The sequence below is a fragment of the Nycticebus coucang genome, chromosome 1 (assembly GCF_027406575.1).
Source record: "Nycticebus coucang isolate mNycCou1 chromosome 1, mNycCou1.pri, whole genome shotgun sequence".
NCBI classification, from domain to species: domain Eukaryota; kingdom Metazoa; phylum Chordata; class Mammalia; order Primates; family Lorisidae; genus Nycticebus; species Nycticebus coucang.
In genome coordinates this window covers 120,960,625-120,987,610 of record NC_069780.1, presented here as the reverse complement: position 1 = coordinate 120,987,610, position 26,986 = coordinate 120,960,625, and the positions used below count along the sequence as shown (strand labels likewise).

Below are 26,986 nucleotides of genomic sequence, written 5' to 3'. Positions count from 1 at the left end.
ATGTTAATGCCTGTTTAGATTTTAGTATTAAAAACACTTTGGTTTTTGATTGGTAATTTAGTAGATGTTTTACTTCATTTCCATCAAGAATTTACAGAGTAATTTTTTTTCTTAAATTCAGGATCAAGAACAAGTACTTAATGATACAGTAGATGGCAAGGAAATCTATAATACAATTCGTCGTAAAACAAAGGATGCCTTTTATAAAAATATTGTTAAGAAAGGTTATCTTCTGAAAAAGGGTAAGTAAACTTTTAAGGATTCACAATTTCTGTATTTTATTGTTAACCCATTTGATAGAGGCATTGTAAATACAAAACACATTGATAAGTTCTATGCCTCTATTTGTTTAGAGCTTATATCTAAGCATTCTTCAAAATTTAGCATTTAGGTATATTAAGTACACATTTCCAACCAGATTCTTTGCTCTTTTCCCCCATGTTTTTTTTTTTTTCCCCCCCTTTTTTTTCTTCCCATTTTAAGAGAAACTCGAGAAACTCCTTTTGGTACTTGGCATATTCATGGTACTGATGTCTTTATCTTACAGATTTACCTCATTTGGCATTAAGACATGTTTGGGGAATTGGAGGTGGGGGTGTTGATTAGTGTAACTATTTTTTTCTTAAGACTGGAAAAGAATTACTCGAAGAATTTTGAAGGTTTCATAATGAAATCTCTGAAGGTGTAGTTAAAGTATCCTTGTCATTTAATCTGATTTCTTTTTTTTTTTTTTTTTTTTTTTTAATTTGGCCGGGGCTGGGTTTGAACCCACCACCTCCGGTATATGGGACCGGCGCCCGTACCCGCTGAGCCACAGGCGCCGCCCAATCTGATTTCTTTTAAATTAGCAATACAGCAAAAAGAATATTTGTACAGATTGCTACAGATAATTTATATAAAGCTTGGTGAATTTAAGTTCTGGAATAAAAATTGAAGTATAAATTTTCAGCAATAATTTTTATGATTCTAATACATGATTTCACAATTTGGCTAAGGGAAAACAATTTTTTTTTTTAACAGGCAAAGGAAAACGTTGGAAAAATTTGTATTTTATTTTAGAAGGCAGTGATGCCCAACTTATTTATTTTGAAAGTGAAAAACGAGCTACAAAACCAAAAGGATTAATAGATCTCAGTGTATGTTCTGTCTATGTTGTTCATGATAGTCTCTTCGGCAGGTAAGAAATTGGTTTCCTACTTTTCTTTTGGAATTGTTCTTATGATAAAATAGTGGCTTCGTTCAAGTCATTTTAAAGTATGGCAAGGAAACCAATATTCAGGTTTACTTTCTAGAGTAATTTTTGTCTACCTATGCATAAAATCTACTCTATGTAGAAATCTGTGGAATAACATATCCTGTAGTAAGATTTAATCTGTATATAGCATGTTTCCTCCCTGACCCCACCAACAATTTTTTGAGTGACTTAAGAGTTTTGTCACTTTTCCCCTGATTTTTATACAATCTTTTAACTTATTGTAGCCAGTATCGCTAAGTACATGCCACTTTGCTGTTAACTCTATAGGCACATTCCTAAGAAGCTTAACATTAAAAAATAATCATAGCATAAAACAATGGTTTCAATAGGAAAAAGAGAATTTGAAGTTAAAAACCAAAACATTTTTCTTACATTTTATTTCAAGGTTTCTTTTTCAAATGAGTATGTATAAATATATAAGCTAAATCCTGAACATGACTAGACAAATCCAGCTGTTTGGGGAGTTTTGCTTAGAACAGTGGCCTTTCTTTACTCTTCACTATTAGACTTACGAATAATGCATCCCAGAATCTTTCTGAGATATACCTATCATTTCATTACCTGTTGCTTTAATTCATAAAACACAAAGCAGTTAAAACAAATGTTTTTTACAACTGGCTTTTCTGCTGAGGGTAACATTTCTTGTTAGGAAATACAAATTTCTTTCCTATTGAAGTTGTGAAACTTCAAGAAAAACACCTGTAAAAAGTATATCATTTCTTTTTTCCAGAGTATGTTTAGGATCATGTTAGTGTTATTTGTAATTTTGATAGTCAATTTTTAAAAAAGATAAAACTCAATCTGGAAAGTTTTATTTATCTTCAGTGTCTGGATTGTATGTATGTCTGTCTCTGTGGTCTGCCTTTTTTTCTCTTGGCGTTAAGTCATTGGAACCTGATTCTTGTAATATCTACTTATTTTTGATTAAATAGTAAACACTGTGTATGCAAAACTACAGAAACTATGGATAATAATGTTACTGCCTCCAGAAGGATTTTTCTTCTGACAGAGTAGGTTTAGATCATCTTCATCTACTCAGGGATCTGGGGGAGGTTGGGTTTCAGCATTGTAAAGGCTGTTCTAGTTCTGGCTTGCCCTTACTGTGAAGATAAATCTGAAAGCCCTGAACTCCATTTTTCTCTCTGAGCAGAGAAAAGCTGTAAAGTTGCTGCATTTGTTGTTGGCTTTTTAGCTGCTGCTTTCTGTTTAGCATCTCAGCTTCTTGCCCTCTCTACACAGCTTAATATTTTGGGGGGAAAAATGCAGTGGAGAATGTCAGGCTTACTTCAGTCTGATCTTGGTCCCACAAATCTAAGCTGCTCTGGTTCTTCAGTACCTTCACACAGCTGGGGTTTTTTTTTTTTTTTCTTTTTTAAAAAATTTTATCCAGCCAATAGGGTTAGTCTGATACAAACAGTTTTCAGAATTGATGTTTTCATTCATGCAAATGCATGAAAGATACCTTTTATATTTAACAAGTGTTAAACTTTTGCTCTGGGTATTTTGCCATAGCCTCCTAACATTAAAGCATAAGATACAATCTTTATGTAAAGCAGGAAATAGAAATAACATTTAAGTTTCAAAAACATGCAGGCCCTTAGTAAACATTTTTGTAAACATTTTCAAGAAAAGTTGGAAAAACTGCATATCCCTAAAAATGATATAAATTACTACCTAATAATTACACTTACATGCCGAATGATTTATAACAGTACATACTAAGGGAGGATAAGAAATAATACTTGGTGTACACAGCTGTTACTTCGTTTAAACTTCAGAACACTCCTAAGCTGAGAAGATGATTCTTTCATTTTAACAGATGTTGAAAGATGATCAGTTTGTAAAAAGTTTCAGAATGTAAAATCACTCACAATCTTCTTAGAAATAATTAACCAAACACTTTGGTGTAAGGACATTTCTAGATTTTTACAATACATATAAAAATGTTTAGGCTGGCTTATGTGCAATTCTAGCAACTAAACTTCAATTTCTTTGTAACATTTTATTAAAATTAATTTATACAGTATTTTTTTAAATCAAAAGATTGATTAAATTTTAATAGTGCTGACAAAGTTTTCTAAAATACATGAAGCTGACTTTTCTTAGTAATGATCTGGTATAGTAGAATATTATTTTTATAAGAACGATAATTTTATATAAGTTACATAATTATATATTGTACTTTTTAAAAAGTTGGTGTAAATTTGTGACACATTTTGTTACGCTTCTTAATAACTTTTTTGTTTGTATTTTAAAGGCCAAACTGTTTTCAAATAGTAGTTCAGCACTTTAGTGAGGAACATTACATCTTTTACTTTGCAGGAGAAACTCCAGAACAAGCAGAGGTAAGATCACTGTTTCTTAAACTATTATAATAAACCTTTATGTTAGTGCATGTTTCTTATTAACTAGAATAGAAACTGCTTTTAAGATAAATTGATTAAAAAAAAAAAAAAAGATGCCTGAAATCTAATCATCTTTTTATTTTTTAAGGATTGAGAACTTTCATGTGTAAAAAAAAAAAATATCTTTTGAAAGAAATGCAGAAACATGCAGTGAAAGGGTTATTAGGAACAAAAATTCCATTTTAAATTGACCTTTAAGAACTATGATGTTGAGTCCATCTGAGAATGTTTATTTATTATAAAATTTTGCAGAAAGGTTACAGATATTCTCAGTACCTTCCAAAGGTAAGCCAGTTAGTTTTTTTTTTTTTTTTTGCAGTTTTTGGCTGGGGCTGGGTTTAAACCCACCACCTCTGGCATATGGGGCCAGCGCCCTACTCCTTTGAGCCACAGGCGCTGCCCAAGCCAGTTAGTTTTGCTAACAAACATTGTTAGGTTAAGTATGCAATGTCTGATTTCCTTAAGCAGTAAGTTTGACAGTTGATACTCTTACATTTCACTTTGACACTTGTTTTATTTACATCCTTATTCTTTCTTTTCTTTTTTTTTTTTTTCTTTTGGCCGGGGCTGGGTTTGAACCCGCCACCTCCGGCATATGGGACCGGCACCCTACTCCTTGAGCCACAGGCGCCACCCTACATCCTTATTCTTTCAAATGCACATTTGGCTTATGATTATCTTTCACATTTTTTTTTTTGGAGCAATTTTTCTGAAATCATGACTATTTGTATTATTTTCAAATATGAGTTCCATTGTGAAACCATTACAGCACAGAGAGCTTGAAATAGCAACCAGGTGCTTGGGAAGGATGTGGCTAACATGGATGGTTTGAGAATTCTGAGAATATAAGATCTAGTGATTTTAATCTTAATAATGAGCCATGTGGCTGGCCGCAGTGGCTCATGCCTATAATCCTAGCACTCTGGGAGGCTGAATCGGGTGGACTGGCTGAGCTCATGGGTTTAAGACCAGTCCGAGCAAGAGTGAGACCCCATCTCTAAAAAATAGCTGGGCATTGTGGTGTGCGCCTATAGTCCCAGCTACTTGGGAGACTGGGGCAAGAGAATTGCTTGATCAAGCCCAAGGGTTTGAGGTTGCTATGAGCTGTAATGCCATGGTAGTCTACCAAGGGGGGACAAAGTGAGACTATCTCTCCAAAAAAAAGAAAGAAAGAAAGAAAAGAAAGCCATGTGGGTGACCGAAGACCCACATGGGTAATGATGAGCTGAAAGCTGTAGTGGAAGCAAATCCATCTCAACCTATGCATGAATTAGCAACAAGGTTTGACATTACTATTCCAACAATATCAGAGCATTTGAAACAAATTTGCAACGTAAAGAAGCTGGATAGATGAGTTCCACATGAATTAAACAAGTGTCAGAAGAGAAATTGTCTTAAAGTTTGCCTGTCTTTGCTATCATGACATAAAGGCGATATATGTCTAAACTGAATTGTTACTTACGATGAAAAATGAATTCTTTGTCACAGGCATTCAGCACAATGACTGGATAAAGATGAAGTACCAAAACAATGTTGATCAAAAAAAGCTAACGGTGTCTGTTTGGTGGTCTAGTGCTACAACTTGATGTAACCTAGTCAATCGATTATAGTGGATGTCTGCTGCAGTCAGTTAGATGAAATGATGAGGATGTTCATGATTAAGCAGCTGAGATTGTCAACACAGACAGCCTAATCCTCTTGCAAGACATCACACGACCACATATCACACAAATGATGCTCAAACTACAGAAGCTAGACTTGGATGCTGGCATGCACCGTATTCACCAGAATACGGTAACTGACCACCAGTGCAGTTCCTCCAGACTTTGGATCACTTCTTGCAAGGAAAAATATTCAAATCTCAACAAGCCGTAGAAAATGCCTTTTGCAATTTCATTACTGTTCACTCTCCAGGACTCTTCACTGCTGGCATAAAAAAGCTACCATTAAGATGGCAAAACTATATCAATAGTTTAGGTGCATACTTTAATTGTATTGCTTTTATATTTGAGATTTAGTAAATTAACTTATGATTTGAAATTGGACATTTCATATTATTAATGATCTAATATTATTCTTTACTGGTTAAATTCCATGTCTGAAGATAAAAATTTAGTTATCAAAAGCAAAAATATTTTAGGAATTTTCTGTATATTCTCTTACATCTAGATACAATGTCTGCCTTGATACTTGCCTCAATGCATATGAAATACCCTTTAAATAAGTTTTATTAAATTTTAAGTAATTCTTAGAAATGTTTTAAAAAATTTCCCTTTAAAGTATATTTTACTTTCTTTGAACCACAATATTTCCAGTGTATTAGAGTTATATTCTGAACAAACATTGCCATATTTCTGTATACTAGAGGCGGAAGTGGCTTTGTTGGAAATAGAACACAATTTGCCAACCCTGGGTATGAAAGAGATGCTTTTGAAATAGTGGATCCTAGCATGGGCCCTCAACCCCAAAATTATAACACTGTTGGACTCACAGAATAAACTTGATGAAGGAACCATTGTGTTTTATGGCTTTTAATTGAATGTCACATTTCACATCTTTATAAAATGTCTCAGTTACTCATTTTATATATAATGCACATAAAAGTCTATGTCGTTAATTTTTAAATGAGAAAAGTTTAGCTTTTTAAAAATGTTATAAATTGAGCTAGGAACAGAAATTTAAATTTCAGTATCCCATCTAATAGTTATTTTATCATGTTTCTTATTTCTGAATAAAGATTTGTCACATACTTGGATGACAGTTTTTTGCAAGCCTCACTGAGAACCGTTTCCTGTTTGTATTTATGTATACTCTTTCCACATTCTACATTTCCACAAATGTTATTTCAAGTTTTCATTGATTTTTGTTATTCTCCTGTATTTCTAAAAGCTGTGGTAATCGATGTGGAAATTCTGTAAACATTGAGCTCAGATACATTAAAATAGCCAACTAACTGAAGAACATAACTGAATAAAGCAATAATGCAGAGCTTCCAGAAACATGTGAATCAAGAGAATAGACTTATTTGCCATAACTTGCCAAGTGTAGCAGCTTTGAAAAATATAGACATTTTTCCTCCAAGGTATTTGTTCCGGAGACAACTGTTAGCCACTCATCAATGTATTGAATATTAACTTAGAGATTTTATATAAATTCAGATAAATTTAGTATGTTATTAAAATTATTTTATGTATTGTTTTACTTTCTTGGGATATAAATAAATTATACTCCAAGAATAGAAATGGCAGTTCAAAGAAGGAAGTAACTGTTGAATTTGAAGAAAACAAAATGATTGGACACCAAATAAAGTAGGCTATTATTTTTGAAATGGTGTGTTATTTTTTGTAGGACTGGATGAAAGGTCTCCAGGCATTTTGCAATTTACGGAAAAGTAGTCCAGGGACATCTAATAAACGCCTTCGTCAGGTGAAACTTAATTTACTTTGATTTATGATTATCACATTTTGCTCTATCACTTTGCTTTCTATCTTTTTTTATTTCTAGCTGAACTACTTTGGGCAACATTTCTCAAGAGAGGTTAATCTTTTCAGTCATCTTAAAGTCATGCTGCCTCTTATGTTTCAGTAGCAGGAAATAGTTATTTCTATATAAAAGAGAATGTTCTTCATATGCCTTCTAGTTCTTAATCTATAATGCCAACTTTTGAATACATAGGAAGGATTATTCCCTCCACTTGAAATAACAATACCAAAACAGTAACAAAAGAAACAATCCTACTGAGTACTTTTTTTCCCCTCAGAAAATTATTGTGGCTTATGTTTTAAAAGTAGAACATTTAAAAGATTACCTGACTTACAGTATTAATCCCAGTAAACATTTTGGGTTTTTCATTCTGTAGAATTGCTTTGGAAGCCTACAGTTTATCTCTTAGGTAATATTGTCTTATTTGAAACCTTAACATTCCCTGTACTTTGATTTGTGAAAAGTTAAGCTAGGTTTTCTTTTTTGGTCTTTGCAAGAAATAACTTTATACCCTCCGTTTCTTGGCTTTTATTTTCGTTATAATGAGCCCTAGATAATTGGAAGAAGAAGTTAAACCAATTTTGACATTCTTGGGATTCTGAGGAAACCTCAACTTCAGCCAATTTTGACATTCTTGGGGTTTTCATTTATTGACTGTGAAGTGACTCCTGTTTTATTCACAGGAATGTCCAATGTTTTTGTCAGTTATGGAAAATCAGATTGAATATTTGCAAGTAAAAGCAAGTTCTTTTTTTATAGAAAACCTATAGTCATGAAATTATCCTTTGTAGGTGTAACATAATGATAGCTAACATCTCTTGAGCCCTTTTTAATGTGTCATGTGAGATTTAATGCTTCACATATACAGTTGGCCCTCCATATTAACAGGTTTTACATCAGTGGATTCAACCAACTGCTGATTAACAATATCGAGAAAAAAATAAGACAACAAAAAATACATTGTATTAGGTATTACAAATCTAGAGATGACTGAAGTATAATGGAGAAGTACATAGATTATATGCAAATACTGCCCCATTTTAAGGGACTTGAGCATCTGCAGATTTTGTTATCAGCTGGAACCAATCCCCACTTATACTGAGGGATGACTGTATTGTTTGTAATCCTTACAACAACTTGCACTGTAGACTTTATACTTACATATGAGAAAGGTAAAGCGTACAGAGACTTGTCCAAGGCCACACAAACAGTAGGTGTCAAGTGAAAAAGGACCTGATACTAGAAGGTACGCAGTCTTAAGCTTTGGCATCAAAACTGATAAATAACTTAGCTTGTTTAGATCTTTGTCCTTGTGTAAAATGAGAAGCTGGAGTGAATGGTTTACAAATAGTTTTACCTGAGGAACTTTATAGAAATAAAATCTTCCAGATAAGCATTATGAAACATACGGGATTTTGACTTAGTGACAGCTGTTTACTTTATTAATAAAGAATCTTCTTCTCAACTTTTGTATTACTCTTTGCAGTATTGTTTTATGGTAGAAAAGATGTATTTCATTATTTTTGCAAAAATATAAGAGAAGGAATAACTTGTAAAATAAAATTGCATTTTTTTTAAAGTGGGACGGGAAGAGTTACCTTAAATTCTGGAATGTTTTAAGTATGTCGCATAGAAGGGAAAATATATCAAAGCTCATATTTTCTGAAAAAGGACAAAAACTATTTTAGGGATTTAATTTTACTTTTGAAAACTAATAATTCATGAAATCTGGGGTAATAATTTGTTTTGTTTTGTTTTTAGGTCAGCAGTCTTATTTTACATATTGAAGAAGCCCATAAACTCCCAGTAAAACATTTTACTAATCCATACTGTAACATCTACCTGAATAGTGTCCAAGTAGCTAAAACTCACGCAAGGGAAGGGCAAAACCCAGTTTGGTCAGAAGAGTTTGTCTTTGAGTAAGTTTTATTTTATTATTACATTAAATAATTTTCTTTTTCCATTATTGCATTTTCTTTCTATTTTTGATCTCAAATTGTCTGAACAAGGTAACAAGTCCAGATGTTTTAATAGTACTTAATTTTGTTGTTATATTCACTTTTATTAGTAAAGTGCTATGCCCTTGTTTTTTTTTATGTAGTTTTTAATATGAATTAACATTGCTGAGAAGTCCAAAAACATTTACTAACCCACACATACAAGGTGCTTACTAGAGTTTCCAGGACTTATTTGAGTTATTGGTAGTTTAGGTGGTTAAAGATGTTAGTGGAAGTGTGTAATTTGCTTGTCTGTGTTCTTGTATACCAATAATAAAATATGTTGTGAATTTAGTTTTAAATACAGCACACTCAAATTCTTTAGCAGAAATCGGGGCTTATTTGATACTAGAACGAAAGGAATCGAGTAGCTTGATGCCAGAACATTTTGTTAATTTTTTTTCTCCTTGTTCCTTTAGTGATCTTCCTCCTGACATCAATAGATTTGAAATAACTCTTAGTAATAAAACAAAGAAAAGCAAAGATCCTGATATCTGTAAGTTGATACAGAAACTCTTTTTAAAGTAGAAAAAGCATGTCTTATATAATTTTAAAATTCACAATGAAATGTAGTCTTAAAATAGAAAGTGAAAAATAAAACAGAAGGGCAAGTGTTATAATTTGAGTTAGTTTCTTTCCTTCTAAAAGTATTTATTGTTGAGAAAGAACGTGTCTAGGAAAGAGAAAGGCCAAGATGTCTAATTAACTATAAACTTAAGATCCTAAAATTAAAATACATATCTATCCAACCTTCTTTCCCCAGAGAATAGGAAGAATAAGAAAACGGTAATCGTGTGGATCCTTCTTTCTACTTTTAGTTTTTTCCTATTTCCCTCTATTTAGTATAAAAGTATTCTAGTTAAACATTTTCCTTAAATGTGAATGTTATTTATTTACTTCTGGTAGTAAAAGACTCCCAGTTCTTGCTATTAGCAGCATACCTCTTCTAATCCTATAACTGAAACAGTTAGATGGGATTTAGCAGTTCACATCAGGGTGAATTAGGTTAATACTTCCTTAAAACTCTAGCTTAGGGAAGGAAGTGGTATGTATTAACAGACAGATCAAAGCCTATATTTTTTTCTATAAAATGTTTATTCTGTCATTTCTATACTATTTAAATTCTTAACATTTTTAAATGGTTCTCCATTACTTTCATGATAAATCCAAACTCTGTAGTAATGATACAGATAGAATGCCATACCTTCTATCAGAACTACTCTTTTTTTCCTTTTCACTACCTTTATTGTTAGCTATACCTCCAGGTCCTGTTAAAGTCAGCTCAACGGTTACCTGTTACAAAGGGATTTTTTTTAATCCTCCCCAGGCTGAAACAGATATTATTTCTCTCTACTTCAGTAGCAGTAACCACTTTTATAGCACTTACCAGTGTACCAAAACTGATTTCTTGCCTTCTTAACTAGACCGCCTTCCATACAAGTCAAAGACCATGTGTTAGTCATCTGTCACCCTCCCTTCAGAGACAAACAATAATAGGCATTGAGTAAATGAATGATGTAAACACTTAAGTATTGAATTTATGATGTTACTGAAAACTCATTTAATAAAAAGCATTTAACACTATAGAGAAGACTGAATATCAGTAAAATTTACTTGCATGACTAATCATAGTATTATCTTTTTAGACAATAATCTTTTGTTTTTCTTTCCAAGTATTTATGCGCTGCCAGTTAAGCCGGTTACAAAAAGGGCATGCAACAGATGAGTGGTTTCTGCTCAGCTCCCATATACCATTAAAAGGTATTGAACCAGGATCTCTGCGTGTTCGAGCGCGGTATTCTATGGAAAAAATCATGCCAGAAGAAGAGTACAGTGAATTTAAAGAGGTATTAGGTTATTTGAGTCTAATTATTTTTGTCGGTACTATTAACAGAAACATTTAATATTTTTAAAAAGACCATTAAATTAAATATAGTAATTTCATAGCTTAGTGGTACACTAATAGCTAGAGAAGGTTGAAAATCTTCCTTCAGTATGATTTTTGTTCTTAAAAGACTAAACATATGTAGGCTATAAAAACATTCTATTTTTAATGAAGTTATTCAACAAGACATATTTCTGAATTTAAGAACTTGTGAAAGAACGTATTTTCTGCTAGTGTCACTGAGAATGCTTAATAATGTGTACTCTAAACAGTGTTTTTTAATGTCATTTTTAGCTTATACTGCAAAAGGAGCTTCATGTTGTCTATGCTTTATCACATGTATGTGGACAAGACCGAACACTACTGGCTAGCATCCTACTGAGGATTTTTCTTCACGAAAAGCTTGAATCATTGTTGTTATGTACACTAAATGATAGAGAAATAAGCATGGAAGGTACAGTATAGATGTGTTGTGTGGTACTTTGAAAAACTGGGTTCATAATGAGATTTTGTATATCAAGTATATATAGATTATCTCTGAATAAATGACGTTGTTAAATTGTACTGAAAAATAAGTTATTCTATTTTTCCTTTATTAAAAACTGAGGTTAGGAAGCCAGTTTTGTTTCCTTTTGTTGGGTACTAATATTTCTAATACAGCTGTCTAGTAGCAGATTAGTACTAGATGCTGTAGGAAAGTGATTTCTGTGTCCAGATCAATGGCCCGTATTGCTTGATTATCAAGAATAGTTTATCATATTCTTTTAATTTGCACTAATTCAACGGACAAAATTTGGGTATCAGCTGTATTTTAATTCTAGCTGTTGTAGACAGGTACTTCTCAAGTTGCTGGACTCATAGATTGTCTTTCCTGACAGTATTTGAGTTTCACTAATATTTTATTAAAACTCAATAGCCATGTTTTAGGCTGATTAATTTATACTGTGATTTGTGTTGTATTCTTACTGAAAATAACCTCAAAATTTTTTAAAGCATGGGATCATGGGCAGCAAAGTTAGGTTCTGGTCTTAGTTTTTGCAGTAACTGGCTAATTGATCTTAAACAAGTCATATAACCATTTCAGACCCTCAGTTTTTCATGTGAACATGGTAGTGTTAATATTTTCTCATATTTATGATCTATAATACATAAGTAAGACTTCGATATGTATTACAGAGTTAAGTCTATAGAAAGACAGGATGTTGTAATCAATACTTCAGTGCTGCATGCAAAAAGTACATTTAAATGGCTATACCAGTTGAGGAAAAAATGAGTCCACTCCCCATTTGGTCATATTAGTACAGTCCTTTACAGCTAGTCTTCTAACATAAATATTTCTGTAGATGAAGCCACTACCCTATTTCGAGCCACAACCCTTGCAAGCACCTTGATGGAGCAGTATATGAAAGCGACTGCTACACAGTTTGTTCATCATGCTTTGAAAGACTCTATTTTGAAGATAATGGAAAGCAAGCAGTCTTGTGAGGTAAGAATGTAATGTTTTAAGTATTTTAGCACAAAGAGCATATTTCAATAGGTAATAGCTAATTACATTTTTAAGGAAAATATATAACTTTCTAAAATTCATCAGAGCAGTGTATGTTATGTATTACATTTATATGAATGTTTTGCAAAATATATTTTTTAAAAAAAGATGTACTTTATTTTGAGATTAGAAACCATCAAGCTGCACCAGAAATTCAAGAAAAGTATTTTGTCATTTGTCCTACTGTACTAAGAATAAAGTGTATATTTTCAGAAAGTGTGTATAAAATAAATGGAAATCTGCTAGTGAATTTTATTGTGTAACTTATACAGCACTTCATAACATCCGGGTTTGTCCTTGAAAGGTTTAGGGGCAGAGAGGGAAACTGTGAGGTAACTTTCACAAAAGCAAATTAAAATATCTTTTTAGGATTAATTATTAAGGTTTTAGTATAAACTCAAAATAAATCATTAAGAGAGTAGAATCTCACTTATATGGCTATTGTTTCATTTTCTTTTGGTGCTAGAACAATTACAAAGAAAGATCCTAAATTAATTTTTCAGATCTAAAATCAATTAAATAAGGAATTGCTTTTGATAATGTACACTTGGAGCTATCAAATGTTAATTCTATTCTGAGTTGTCAGTTCTTACCAGTAACTTAAAGGGAAGAAATCAGTGATTGAGTGTCAAATCTAAGGTAACTCCAGTTGGCCTAACCACGGAGGACAACACAGAAACGCAGCAAGTCTCTAGGGAGTCTGTAGACTGTGGAGGTAGAGAATTGAGACCTATATAAATAACTCTCTATTGATACTAGATCAGAATTAGATTTCTGGGGTTCTTGGATAAGTTTTGAGAAAAGTTCATGATTCTGCCTAATCCACTGGTATTTTTATTAGCTATTAAAAGAAGTCTTTCTGTGTATTGCATTCAGAAAAGCCTTTCATTTTAATCAGCTTTTTCCCCCTCAAGGAGTTCCATAGAGCAAACTACTTAAAAATTCCCCTTTATACAAAGAAAAAAAACCAATCTGATATACCTTGAAAACCGGAAAAATAGAACCTTGAACACTGCAACTGCTTGTTTGGCTTGTTTGATTTGTATTTATCATTGCCAAGATTTGTTTACATTGACTTACTCCTTCTCCTAGTTAAGTCCATCAAAGTTAGAAAAAAATGAAGATGTGAACACTAATTTAGCACACCTATTGAACATACTTTCAGAACTTGTGGAGAAAATATTCATGGCTTCAGAAATACTTCCACCGTAAGTGGTAAAATTTTCATTTGACAATAAATTATATGTTTGTGTTTTGAAAAATTTCTGTTTCTAAAATGTATGAAAACTTTGTATCTATTGTCCTAGTATTATTATTCTGAAAAAGTTAAGGCTAATCTTTGTAAGGTAAATTGTGTTTAAAGGAGTGACTTAAAACACAATGAAATATTTACATTAAAACAAACCATGTTTTTATATAAGCCAATGTCTAGTTTATGTAGTAGCATTGAGAATGGAGGCCTTTTGTCCCAGATTAGAGGAGATTATAAAACACATCTTATGTGTCCATTAATGTATACTTGAATTTCTTGTTCAAAATGTATAAGCACTCAGCATCTGCTTTATTAAGGCCTCCAGTGTTATGAACTCACTTGTTCAGGTAGCAATTAGCTTAAGTCAAAATCTTTGTCCTTAGGCCGGGTGCGGTGGCTCACTGCCTGTAATCCCAGAGTTGGGAGGCTGAGGCGGGTGGATTTGCCTGAGCTTACAGGTTTGAGACCAGCCTGAGCAAGAGCAAGACCCTGTCTAAAAAATAGCTGGGTGTTATGGTGGGCGTGTATTGTTCCAGCTACTTGGGAGGTTGAGGCAAGAGGATTGCTTGAACCCAAGAGTTTGAGGTTGCTGTGAACTGAGAAGCCACGGTTCTCTACCAAGGGTAACTGAGCGAGACTCTGTCTCAAAAAACAAAAACAAAAACTTTGTTCCCAGAACCTGTATCCAGTTAGTTCCCTGTGTTCTCATTCCAATACTTGTTTCATATTTCTCATTAATATAGAAGTAGCCTATAAATGGTAAAATTTCTTCCAACGTAGATGTCAAGAAGTTGACTAAATTGACAATAAACTTAAGTTTTTCTTAGCCCTTGCTCAATTTGTTTCATTTACTTTTGGCAAAATCATTTTGGGGGAGAAAAGTTTAATGGCCATAAAATGTGGCTTATTTGGGTAAATCAAGCCATTGATTGATATTAGATCAATATTTTCACTTGCTCTCTGTACTGAGAATTGTGTTATTTTGGCAGGACACTAAGGTATATTTACGGGTGTTTACAGAAATCTGTTCAGCACAAGTGGCCTACAAATACCACCATGAGAACAAGAGTTGTCAGGTAAGGCTCATCAGTTCATTTGTTACACAGTTGTAAATACTGATAGGCAAGTGGATACCTGTGAAAATGTGAATAACAGTAGCATACAATTCAAGACATTTTTCTTTGACTATTTTCAGGGTTCTGATGGCTCGTAAACTTTTACGTCCTTTTTCAAGGAGTTACTGTGAGCTTCAAGTATACATATGTACCATATACATATGAGAAAGGGGAGACTGATTTGGTGTTGAGAGGGAAGAGCAATAATAGAACTATTTAGATTTCAATTTATTGGTTTATAACAGTCTGTGCCTCCAGACTAATCCCCAACCAGAACCACAAGTTCTGAAGCTGTGCTTCAATCTTCTCATTATATAATAATCAGGTAGACTGCTTGGTCAAATCATGGAACATGGGAACTTCTATAGGAGAACTTCATCATTATTCTAACTTATTTTTCTAAACAGGAAGCAAATCTGGAGAGGTTAAGTTGTATGTCTACAGTTATAAAGAAAGGTAGTGGCTAAGGCAAAACTAAGCAGGTTGAACACACTCCAGCTAATTCAAGGCCACTGGAAGTTTAGTACAAAAGCATCAGAATACAGCAGTTTTCTAATAATGAAATACATAGACTAGAATACACAATGCTAGTCAAAATCTGTTAATCCTGCCTCCAACCTAAATTTTTCCTATGAGCTCCTATTTCTTTTTGCAGATAAAATCTCTCTTAAGATTTTATAGTTAGATATGACAAATACTTAACAATTATAGCTTCTATATTTCTTGGCTTTAGTGGTGATTGAAAGGAATAGAGAAGAATTATATGCATAATATTTCAGCACAGGTATGTGTGTAATGTAAATTAAACCTGTTCTACAGATCTTCAAGGTTAAAACAAGTAAATACTGTTAAGCAAACACAGCAGGAAATTCTGCTATGTGAATTGTTTGATACAACTGGGTAACCTAAAGGGCATTTACAATGGTTTGTCCCTAATAAGCTTTTAAATGTGTAGGTAACTATTTATAGCTTTCAAATTTATAATGGCCTAAAATCTCACAAAGTAGATTTGTATACTAAAATTCTTATATGGTTTGATGTTGCCAAATTAGGTTTCAGGTTTGTAGACATACTTAAGGATCAAGGATCAATCTATTTTCAAGTAAAATAGATGCAGGATTGTTAATAAATTAATTTGAGAAGTCCAAATTTAAAGACTTAAAAAAACATGTAATTGCTATAAATGCTGTTAGAGAAGTAACAATCATTTTCTAAGACTCCAAAAATTACTGGACTGGTCAATGTTAAGAAGTTGGGTCATCCACTGTCAACTACTTTGGAAATAATACTTGTCTTTATATTGATTGGGCAAGTAAGTTAAATTATTAGTGTAGATTTCTCTTTAACAAGTTTATTTGCACTCCCAAAGTATTTCAGACATTCTTAGGGCTTCTTCTAAGGGATACTGTTTTTTCTCTAAGAAATTACACTACTAATCTGGAGTAAAATGAAAATCAAAACAGTAAATACTATAGGTAATAAACTTAACATCTTCCCAAACTTAATCTAAATTCCAAATTTAGGAAAATAACATATTCAAGCAGAATATACATATATATTCTTAAAGTATAATACTTTGGCTTATCGTAAAAGTTTTTGTGTTTGGGCTTACCTGCAGTAGTTCAGAGTAAGGTTTTTGGTTCTATGGAGTATTAAAAATTCTGTTTATTATTTTAATGTGATATATGTAGTAGTTTTCTAAAAAATAAATTTCCCTCCCATTCAGTGGTTTTGTTTTTCTTCGACTTATATGTCCTGCCATCCTGAATCCACGGATGTTTAATATCATCTCAGGTAATCAGCTTTTAATCAACTTTAAATTTTAAAAAAATGAATAAATACTATTTAGTAAGAATACTTTCTTTAAAATCTGATTTTTTTTAATTATCCAATTCTAAGACCTAAAATAAGGCACTCCAAAGGACTCTTCCCCTTTCTTCTTCTGTTTCTTTAGTTTTCTTGTTTTGACTCTTACTTTTTCTTCCATCTAATATCTGAAGCCTGAGCTAGCCTGATGAGATACATTTTTTGTACCTTTTCCCCCCATCCAGTATACTTGTGTTTCAAACTCTTACTGTGATGACTTTTTACAGTTTGCAAATTGCTTTTTTAAGTTGGAAAAAACTTTGTGTGTGTTTAGCCTATGATAGCCTGTCTAAACTGGCTCTTTAACATCAAATTAAAATTATATTTATATTACAATAGTGTGCTGTGAGTACTTATGAAGAGTGGCCCTGGTTCTTCCTTTTGGGCACCAGTTATATAATGTTAATGAGGCATTTTAAATTCCAGTAAACCAGCGGTTCTCAACTTGTGGGTCACAACCCCTTTGTAACAATGACATTACATCCTGCATATCAGATATTTACATTAAAATTCATAACATAACAAAATTACAGTCATGAAGTAGCAACAAAAATAATTTTATGGTTAAGTCACCACAACATGAAGAACTGTATTAAAGGGTCACGGCATTAGGAAGGTTGAGAACTACTGCAGTAAACCTAATTCAGTTTTGCTTATTAGCCACATGCCCATTATGGAATCACTGTCATGTTTTGTAGGCTTCTTTCAAAGAAAATGGTGATTTTATGACGTCATATATAATAATGAATCCTTATGAATAGAAGGAAGTTGAAGCATTTTTATCTTAACTTGAAGCTCAATGTTGTATTAAAAATATATTGGGATATTTTAATTTATACTTTTATACTCATACCTCTGTAATACCTTTTATTGCTACTAAAATGGCTAAATCTACAAGTCTATTAAGAATTAAGGGTTTAGGCTCGGTGCCCACAGCACAGTGGTTACAGCACCAGCCACATACACCGACGTTGGCGGGTTCGAACCCACCTCTGGGCCAGCTAATCAACAATGACAACTGCAACAAAAAACAGCCGGCTGTTGTGGTGGGCGCCTATAGTCCCAGCTACTTGGGAGGTTAAGACAAGAGAATTGCTTAAGCCCAAGAGTTGAAGGTTGCTCTGAGCTGTAATGCCACAGCACTCTACCTCTAGGGCGACATAGTGAAACACTGTCTCTAAAAAAAAAAAAGGGAATTAAGGGTTTAGAATTCTTTTGGAGAGGCTCGGTGCCCGTAACATGGTGGTTACAGTGCCAACCACATACACTGAGGCTGGTGGGTTCGAACCCAGCCTGGGCCAGCTAAACAACAATGCCAACTGCAACAAAAAATGGCCGGGCATTGTGGCAGGCACCTGTAGTCCCAGCTACTTGGGAGGCTGAGGCAAGAGAATCGCTTAAGCCCAAGAGTTTGAGGTTGCTGTGAGCTGTGACGCCACAGCAGTGTACTAAGGGGCAACATAGTAAAACTGTGTCTCCAAAAAAAAAGATTCTTTTGGAGAGATTTATTTATCTGAATGCTGGCTTCTGACCTTTGAGGTAACACTTTTTATATTAATAGATTAGTTGCTTAAGGTATGAACACAATCTGAAATCATGCAGTCAAGTAGACTACCTACAGTATTTTACTGTTCATTTAGTTTCAGGATTTATATTTAAAAGCCATAAATACTTTTCAGTTATATCCCACTGTATTCTATAAGGAAATGTATCTGACTGATCTTCAAAATATCTTAATTTCACATTTTTCTCCTCAGAATAATTAATTGAGGTCCCAGACTTTTATCTTTGCTCAAGTTTTGAAGTGGATTATTTGCAGTTAGTGGACCGCAAACAATGTAGGAATTGGAGAATTGATCACGTTGCAAATTGCTAGCTTTTTGAATGGCCCTTAAAAGTGTGTAGACAGATGGTCGTTTTAGCAACAAAGATTAAGCTTTGGAGTATCTTGAAACATTATCAGCCAGTTAGGAATTGCTGAGTTTTGTAGTTGTAGTACCCTTTGCACAAAACTAGAAGCACTGATAAGCACAGTCAATTTTTCCCTCAAGTTCTTTTCAGTTATACAAATCATTTTTCAAAATACACTATGAGATCTGAATTGAAGAATGTTAGTATTTTAACAGTAAAGAAATGTTATCTGGAAGTGTGTTTGGAGTTGGTATCACAAGCTGTGCTCAATTCTTTTATAGATTCCCCATCTCCGATTGCTGCAAGAACACTGATACTAGTGGCCAAGTCTGTGCAGAATTTAGCAAATCTTGTGGAATTTGGAGCTAAGGTAGTAACGTTTCGATACTTTAGAATGTAATTTATGAATGAAATTTTGACATGATAAAACTATAAAATATAGCTAAACACATTACAACAATGGATATTTCATGAAGATAATTTTTGTTGGTGTATTTATGTTTCTGTCTCTTTTAGATTTTATATTTTAATAACAGAACTCTAAAAACCACCATTTTAGTCTTTATAGAACATTAATTTTTCAAGATCCAGTATACTCAGATTCTCCCACTTTTAAATATGAAATTAATCAGTGAGCATAGTTTTAAATGTATCCCAAAACACTTCATTATTTCACAATAAACATTCATTGTAAATACTGAAACTCAGATGAGATTTTTAAACAACTAAACATAATCATACTGCCTGAGGAAACAACTTAATATTTTGATTGGGATCATACCATGTCACTTGCTTTTGTCACCCACAAATGGGGCAAACTTCTTACCACTTCTGTATCTTTGGAACTGCCTATTGAAGTCCTTACCTTATTAAGTTTCTTACTGATTGTTAAGACAGTTTGTTAATATTAATGCTTTTCTGTTTCATAGTGTATTTTTAAGTAGGCTTAGATTTTAGTGTGACGAGTAGTTAGCATGTATAGTTTGGCTTTTTAATTTATCTGACTCCTAAGGCAGGTTATGAACAATGTATTGTCCTATTGCAATTCTCACTATACTGTATTTTAATTTTTTTGTATTCACTGCTGGATTCTTGTCTTGGCACTTGGCAAATAGTTTTTCAGTAATTACAGTTGAAAGAATGTACCTATAAGCCACATGTGCCTGCCAGGTTACGTATTACAATTTCTGTTTAGGTCATTCAAAATATCCTAGCTTGGCAGCGCCTGTAGCTTAGTGGGTAGGTTGCTGGCCACATGTGCCAGGGCTGGTGGGTTCGAACCCAGCCCCAGCTTGCTAAAAAAAAAAAATAGCTGGGTGTTGAGGCAGGTGCCTGTAGTCCCAGCTACTTGGGAGGCTGAGAAAAGAGGATAGCTTAGGCCCAAGAGTTTGACGTTGCTGTGAGCTGTGACGCAACAGCACTCCACCGGGGGTGACAAAGTGAGACTGTCTCAAAAAAAATAACAAAAACAAAAAAATCCCAGCTCCTCAGTATAGCTATGTACTTTAATATTAAATGGAAAATACTTTTGTTATATGATTCTATGAACATGTGATGCACTGATGGACATAATTAGATTTGTGTGAATTTTTGCAATATGTGTGGTTAGTTATACAGCAATGCTTGTTTCTGATAAATATGGTAAACTTTTTATTTTTGTTTTATTAGGAGCCCTACATGGAAGGTGTCAATCCATTCATCAAAAGCAACAAACATCGTATGATCATGTTTTTAGACGAACTTGGGGTATGTATATAATGTTCAGGTACTTTGAGACCCATGGTTAGCATAGCTGAGTTAACTCACTTATGGCCACAACCTTTAGAAAAATTTTCTCTACAGAAAAAAAGAAAAAACCCAAATCTGCACATTTTTGTCTGCCTTCCTAAACAAACAAAAAAAGACATTTCACATTTCTGTTGTAGTTGTAACCATTTATTCTTATACTCGTTACTGTGGCTTTTGGACTACTTGTGTCATTTTTAGTTTCTCTCTCTGCTGTGACATTCTGTTGCCCCTTAGCTACTTTTGCCTTGCTGCTCTGTGGGATTTGAAATAAGATGTTTTGACCAGGGCAAATAAGCAAATAGACTGAAGAATGAGTGTTCCAGTGGCTTTTCCAGGAATAAAAAAACATTCCCTGCTGATTTCCTCCAACCTGACTATATGTGCCCCATTTGGGCCTTTATAAATAAAACTGTGATTACAAAATTCAAAATGGGGATATTCTTACGCATTTCTTGGTAAGAATTTACAGGTTTTCACAGAGAGTCAATTTTAAACTAAACATTAGTAATTCAGTTCCTATATAGAGAAAAAGGCAGCATGTATGTATGAATGGAGCCAAGTATATGACATTAGGGAGTGTAGGCATAGGACACTGAGATGTCCGTCATCTACCTTAATGCATTCACATTCAGTTAAAAATACAAGCACACAATCACCACACCACTGTGACATACAAGTCAGGATGGCCTACGGCTGCTGGCTTGCAACTCAGGTATTAAAACTAGTATATATTTACGGTATAGCTTCATAATTAGAATGAAATTGAGAAAGGGGTAAATGCTAAATGTTCATCATGTTTCTATATGTGAACAAAAATTTCTTGGGAAATTTTGAAGATCTAAATATTTAATTATAAAAGATATAACTGTTCACAGATTGGAAAAAAAATTTTTACTTTAATAATGTTTAAGGAGTTCGGGCGGCGCCTGTGGCTCAGTCGGTAAGGCGCCGGCCCCATATACCGAGGGTGGCGGGTTCCAAACCCGGCCCCGGCCAAACTGCAACCAAAAAATAGCTGGGCGTTGTGGCGGGCGCCTGTAGTCCCAGCTGCTCGGGAGGCTGAGGCAAGAGAATCGCTTAAGCCCAGGAGTTGGAGGTTGCTGTGAGCTGTGTGAGGCCACGGCACTCTACTGAGGGCCATAAAGTGAGACTCTGTCTCTACAAAAAAAAAAAAAAAAAAATAATGTTTAAGGAGTTCTGTGAGATATGTTTGCCTAATATTTAAGGCTAGCTAATTTTAGCTCAATCTATCTGAATCCATTATATGTAGGTTTTTAGATTCACAGTTGGGACTCCATAAACACTTGTGATTATGGGCATACATATCATTGTCCTGGTTATGCCACACAGTCTAGCATATCATACTGCTTAGCATCCAAATATTCTAATACTCTGCTATTATCTCCTTAATGAAGCCCTTGCTGAATGCCCAACATTAATGAAATACTCTTTGTTCTGCTGCCCCTGTATGTCTGTCATATAGAACCCCCTGTGGAAGGAAGTCTGAAGTCTCTATACTGGAGTATATAGTCTCTTGGGAGTCAAATACTGTGTCTTTTATCTATATAATCCTCTAATGAGTTAATGAATGTATTCTGCCTAATTGTATTCCTCTATACCGCAGAAAAATGATTGTTTTAAGTTTTTAGGAATGTACTGCAAATACTGTCACCAGTAGGAGAGGAATGGGTTTACATAAAATTACTGGTAATCCACGCCCATGTTAAATTTTATTCCAATACTTCAAGTAACACCAGTTTTTGATGCTGAGTATCCCTAACCCCCAAATCCAAAATGCTTCAAAATCTGAAATTTTTTTGAGCACAGACTGCATGCTCAAAGGAAATGCTAATTAGAACATTTCAGATTTTGAATTTTTAGATTAGGGATGCTCAGTAAGCATAATGCAAATATTCTAAACTCTGAAACATATCTAGTAAGGAATACTTACCCTGTGCTACAGTCTCATTGTAATAATAAAGATATAATAATCAACACTGATCATTCCTACATGGATAGAGTGTTTTGAGCATGGTCCAAATAACTACAAACCTGACAGGTTCTCATAATCCAGTTCCTACTTAATTCTGATTAATTTAGATTAACAGTAGTAGCTTAATAATGAAATTCAGTCTGGAATTTTAAGTTTAGGTTGTATTTAGTCCAAATTAGCAGTTAATACATCGTTTATTTGGCTTATGTTCTACATTTAAAGCGGGGGAAAAACCCAACAAACTCCTTACAGCTATAAAGTTATTTGTTAGGAAACCCATTATTTTTTAGAATAGCAGTAACAGTATACCATATTCTGCCATGCCATGGAAGAAAATGGAACCTGTCACGTGAATACAGAAGTAACATTTATGTTTTACCTGAATTAATGATGAATCTTAACATTGCAGTAAAAAGATTCCTTCAGGTTTTAAGATAATTAAAATATTTTAAAAATATTACATTTTGAGAATATGTTAAAAATTCCACCTACTATACGCAGTTAGGATCTTTTCAAAGAGGATATAAAGATTTGGATTTCTAAATGCAGTTTTATTATTTCCTTAAAGAATGTACCTGAACTTCCAGACACTACAGAACATTCTAGAACTGATCTGTCCCGTGATTTAGCAGCATTGCATGAAATCTGTGTGGCTCATTCAGATGAACTTCGAACACTCAGTAATGACCGTGGCGCGCAGCAGGTGGGTTTTTGCCAGATTTTGTTAACAGTGTTTCAAGCATGAGACCCCTTAGGTAATCAATAGCTGGAATTTTGGTTAATGAAATTTTTTTAAGATCCTGAATCATAATTCAAAAAGAACTCAGCAGACAGAACAGGCCCAGACTGACTAAGATGATGTACTTTAGATACTATAAATGTTTATTTAAGTCTTGCTCCTAAGTCTAAAATGTTAATTGTGGGGAAAAATTGGTGTACTTTAGTGGTGTAAGTGGAAATGGCAAGGGAGCTAATAATAGATCACTACTGATGTGTTTTTTTCTTTCAGTTTCTGTCTTATGCATGTACAAGGGCATGGCCAAAATGATTCTCAAATTGATGAGATTTATTTGGGATGTTTGATAGAAAGATATTTCAAGCTCCATATGTAGAAATTTTTGGAGTATGGCTTTGAAAATTGCATTTCTAACAAGCTTCTTACAGAGATTCAGATTCAAGTGGATCATGGCCCATGCTTAAAGAAACACTAATCTATATTAGTAGACTTGTATCTGGTATATAGACCAACAGATACAGATTGGGAAATACTCAAACAGGGACTAGAAGGGGAAGGGACTTAAAACCAGGCCAGTTAAGATACTGGAAATATGGAGAAAAGAGCAAAATGGATTACAGTAGGAATGGCTTCAGCTGAGATAAGGACCTCCACTGAGAGGAGGAAGTTCCAGGGGGAAAGTTTTATAACTCAGTATCAAAGCTTAATAGGTCTGAACAGTTTCTTCCATAGCTTTGGGATATAGTGACTACTGTTTGGCAGGGATTTTGTAGAGAGATTAAAGCATTGAGTTTGGTGATTATGAGTTCTCTTCAGAATCTTCAAGTTTTGTTTTTCAAGTGTCCAGTCACTTTAGAAATGCAAATCTGCCTTAGATTATTAAAAGACTTTTTAAAAGAAAAAAATTAGAATTAGTATAGCCATTTCTTTGATGATTCTTTCAAAATTAAACACCCTTTTGTTTGTCATGTGTTGCCATTTGTACTGACAAATCCATTGTCTTGAGAGTATACCAAACACAAATTAATTTTTCTTTACTGAGATGTACAAAAATTCTCTTAGTTATGACCAAAAAATATTCTGTGGAGAACTGAATTATGCTTTGAGTAGAATGGTATATCTTATGAATTTTCTGCTTTGACATGGCTTTTTTCAAATCCAGGTTCCCATCCTGAAACTTCCAGACTGAACTTTCATTTCTTGACTAATTATTTTCATACTATTTTTCCTTCTGCCTAGCATGTACTGAAAAAGCTTCTGGCTATAACAGAACTTCTTCAACAAAAACAAAATCAGTATACAAAAACCAACGATGTCAGGTAGCAGCCTTCACCCCAGTGTTCTGCATGGATTCAGCATGCCCAACATGGTAATTCACATCAGTATAATATTCCCTTTGCTCTTGCCAAAAAATAGCACACCTTTCCACATTCCAGTGATGTGTGAGCTATGCAAACAAAACCCAAGATTCTGCTGGTGACTGTGCCAGCAACTTTGTAAGCTATATGTGCAGGATATTTGCACTTTTTCCACATGGAGTCAATCCTTACCAACTCTGAGCCTTGTTGTACAGATCACCTTTCACAAAACAATTATCCTATAACTGTATCTTAAACTTTGAAAATATATTTTCAATACATTCAATTGCCAAAGTTTTGCTGTCTCTTGGAAAAAGAACTATGAAATCAACTGACAAGAAAAGCATTCTCTATTGACTATTGAGTACAACTGGACTGCAGACTGTTCTTCCTGATTAGGACTATGACCATTTGACTGTTCAATGACTTTATTTGTATTTACAGTTCCCAGAGTTTGCCATTATTAATAGGAACAATCTTTGCTGTATACTTTTTTAAAAATACTGTGCTATTTCTCTTGCTGGAACTGTTGGAAAGAAAATATCTAGAATGGATTTATTGTTCATCAGCTTTATTTTTTAAACATACCACTTATTTTGTTGAAATTGTCAAAGACTGTATTTAGAGCTCATAACGTTTTTGTTAAATGTTTACAATAATAACTAGTTTGAATTCAATAAATATTATTGGTTGTTGTACTGATCAATGCATGTTACCCATTTTTACAGATTACCAATTTCTTTTCTGTTAAAAAAAGCTAGAATGCTTTTTTTTGAAAGTATTTGTTCGTTAATTACAAGTTGATTTTTTTGTGCTACCCCTTTGATTATGCAGACATCATCATCAGCTACTTATCCATCTTTGAACTTGACTACTCGTTGTATCTGCTGGATATTTAGTTTGACTGTATAGTTTTATTTGCTCCTGTATGTGTATTTTTGTGATGTATTCACAAAGGTTAAGTTAAAATAAAAGCAAGAGATATCTTGCATAATTGATTATGTCCGTCTAACTATGGCTAAGTATTTTAATTGCCTTGTTTTCTTCCTCCTTTAGTACAGATCAAGGCCCAAGGAAACTTCATTTATTCATTCAATGTGTATTTGTTAAGACATAGAAAATGTATGTGGCAAATGTTATTAGTAATCAAAGTGGATAATAAAACAGGTGGTTTTAGGAAAACTAGTTCCCTCCATAAAGAAAAATTATCTAAAGGCCCAGATTCCAAGAGCAACAATTCATGCTACTCCTTGATGTATATAACTAATCAAGGGTTTAAAGATGTCTGCTTAGTTAAGGTATAAAAAGGCTATTATTTCTATGTAGGCAGCTAACTTTATGTAGCTTCAATCACAGTCCACACTGACAGCAAAAACTCAACACAGACTGTGTTTCTTTTCCTTGGTTCATTCCATTCTTTCCCTTCATATCTATCACACCATTTTCCTTTCTTCTTTTTCCATCCTTCTTGCTTTTCAACTAAACACACAGTAATATCCCAGGTAGTGTCCTTCCCTGATTTACAGAATAGAAGACAGTCTTGGAGGGATGTGGACTGGTAATATGCTTGGCATCCTGGTTCTCTCCTACTAATAATGCTTTAGTTTTCAGCCATACTAACCTATCTGCCATTCTTCAGTCTGAAAAGCTGCTTGTTTTTCTGCTCTTTATTTAAAACATAACTCCTAAAAGACTTATCCTGCTTTTCGTATTTTAATGACATGTTTGCCTCTTAAGTTGGAATGGGAAACTTGTCACTTACCTTTGGGCCCTGCAGTAACTACCTTGTCAATGTTGAAATAAAATCTCTCCAACATTTAATCTTTTTAACGGGGCTGGGTAGGCAAACTTTCATTCATAAGTGTAGACCTTTCTCTGATGAAGTTTGGTGATCTGAAAGGGAAATAGGATAAACTGTGAACATTTTACAATTCTGTCCAGAGCCCCAGCAGCAGAACTACTTAACCAGAACTACACTGGAGGCTTCCGTGAAATCTCACTTCATGAGTTTTATTCCTCTTGTTCCAGAATGAGAAAGAACCCCTCCCTCCCAACAAACAAACAAACAAAACAACACTGAAGCTTAAAATGTAAAGAATTATTACAGATGTAATTAAAATGGTACCTACCTGCATGGAAAGCACAGTGGGGGATGCACTGAGACTGAGGAAGTGTCTGTGTTCTGTACGTAAGACTCAGGATAGTTGAATTTCTCAGTAGTCCTTCAAGCTGATTTTCCTGAAAAAACTTGGCTTGACATATAGACATTCACAATTTGGTTCCAGCTGTAATAGCTTACACTTACTGAACACTTAGCATATGCAGACACTATTCTAACTCATCTTCTGAAGAATAAGCATTGTTATTTATCCCATTTTCAATTTGAGAAACTGGCA

The 26,986-nt window shown here is 33.8% G+C and overlaps 1 protein-coding gene across 1 annotated transcript in view; it reads left to right on the top strand.

Moving 5' to 3' along the window:
- The window catches only part of RASA1 (RAS p21 protein activator 1), a 94,804-nt gene extending 69,223 nt beyond the window's left edge, over positions 1-25,581 (top strand). The window contains exons 10-25 of the mRNA XM_053586966.1: positions 122-242; positions 1,021-1,177; positions 3,513-3,600; positions 7,009-7,086; positions 8,905-9,062; positions 9,560-9,636; positions 10,815-10,987; positions 11,320-11,479; positions 12,369-12,511; positions 13,664-13,779; positions 14,813-14,899; positions 16,665-16,732; positions 18,997-19,085; positions 20,384-20,461; positions 23,065-23,199; positions 24,472-25,581. Coding sequence (XP_053442941.1) covers positions 122-242; positions 1,021-1,177; positions 3,513-3,600; positions 7,009-7,086; positions 8,905-9,062; positions 9,560-9,636; positions 10,815-10,987; positions 11,320-11,479; positions 12,369-12,511; positions 13,664-13,779; positions 14,813-14,899; positions 16,665-16,732; positions 18,997-19,085; positions 20,384-20,461; positions 23,065-23,199; positions 24,472-24,555 — 1,812 coding nt within the window. The 3' untranslated portion in view covers positions 24,556-25,581. The remainder of the gene's footprint in view (positions 1-121; positions 243-1,020; positions 1,178-3,512; positions 3,601-7,008; positions 7,087-8,904; positions 9,063-9,559; positions 9,637-10,814; positions 10,988-11,319; positions 11,480-12,368; positions 12,512-13,663; positions 13,780-14,812; positions 14,900-16,664; positions 16,733-18,996; positions 19,086-20,383; positions 20,462-23,064; positions 23,200-24,471) is intronic.
- Positions 25,582-26,986: the final 1,405 nt, after the last annotated feature.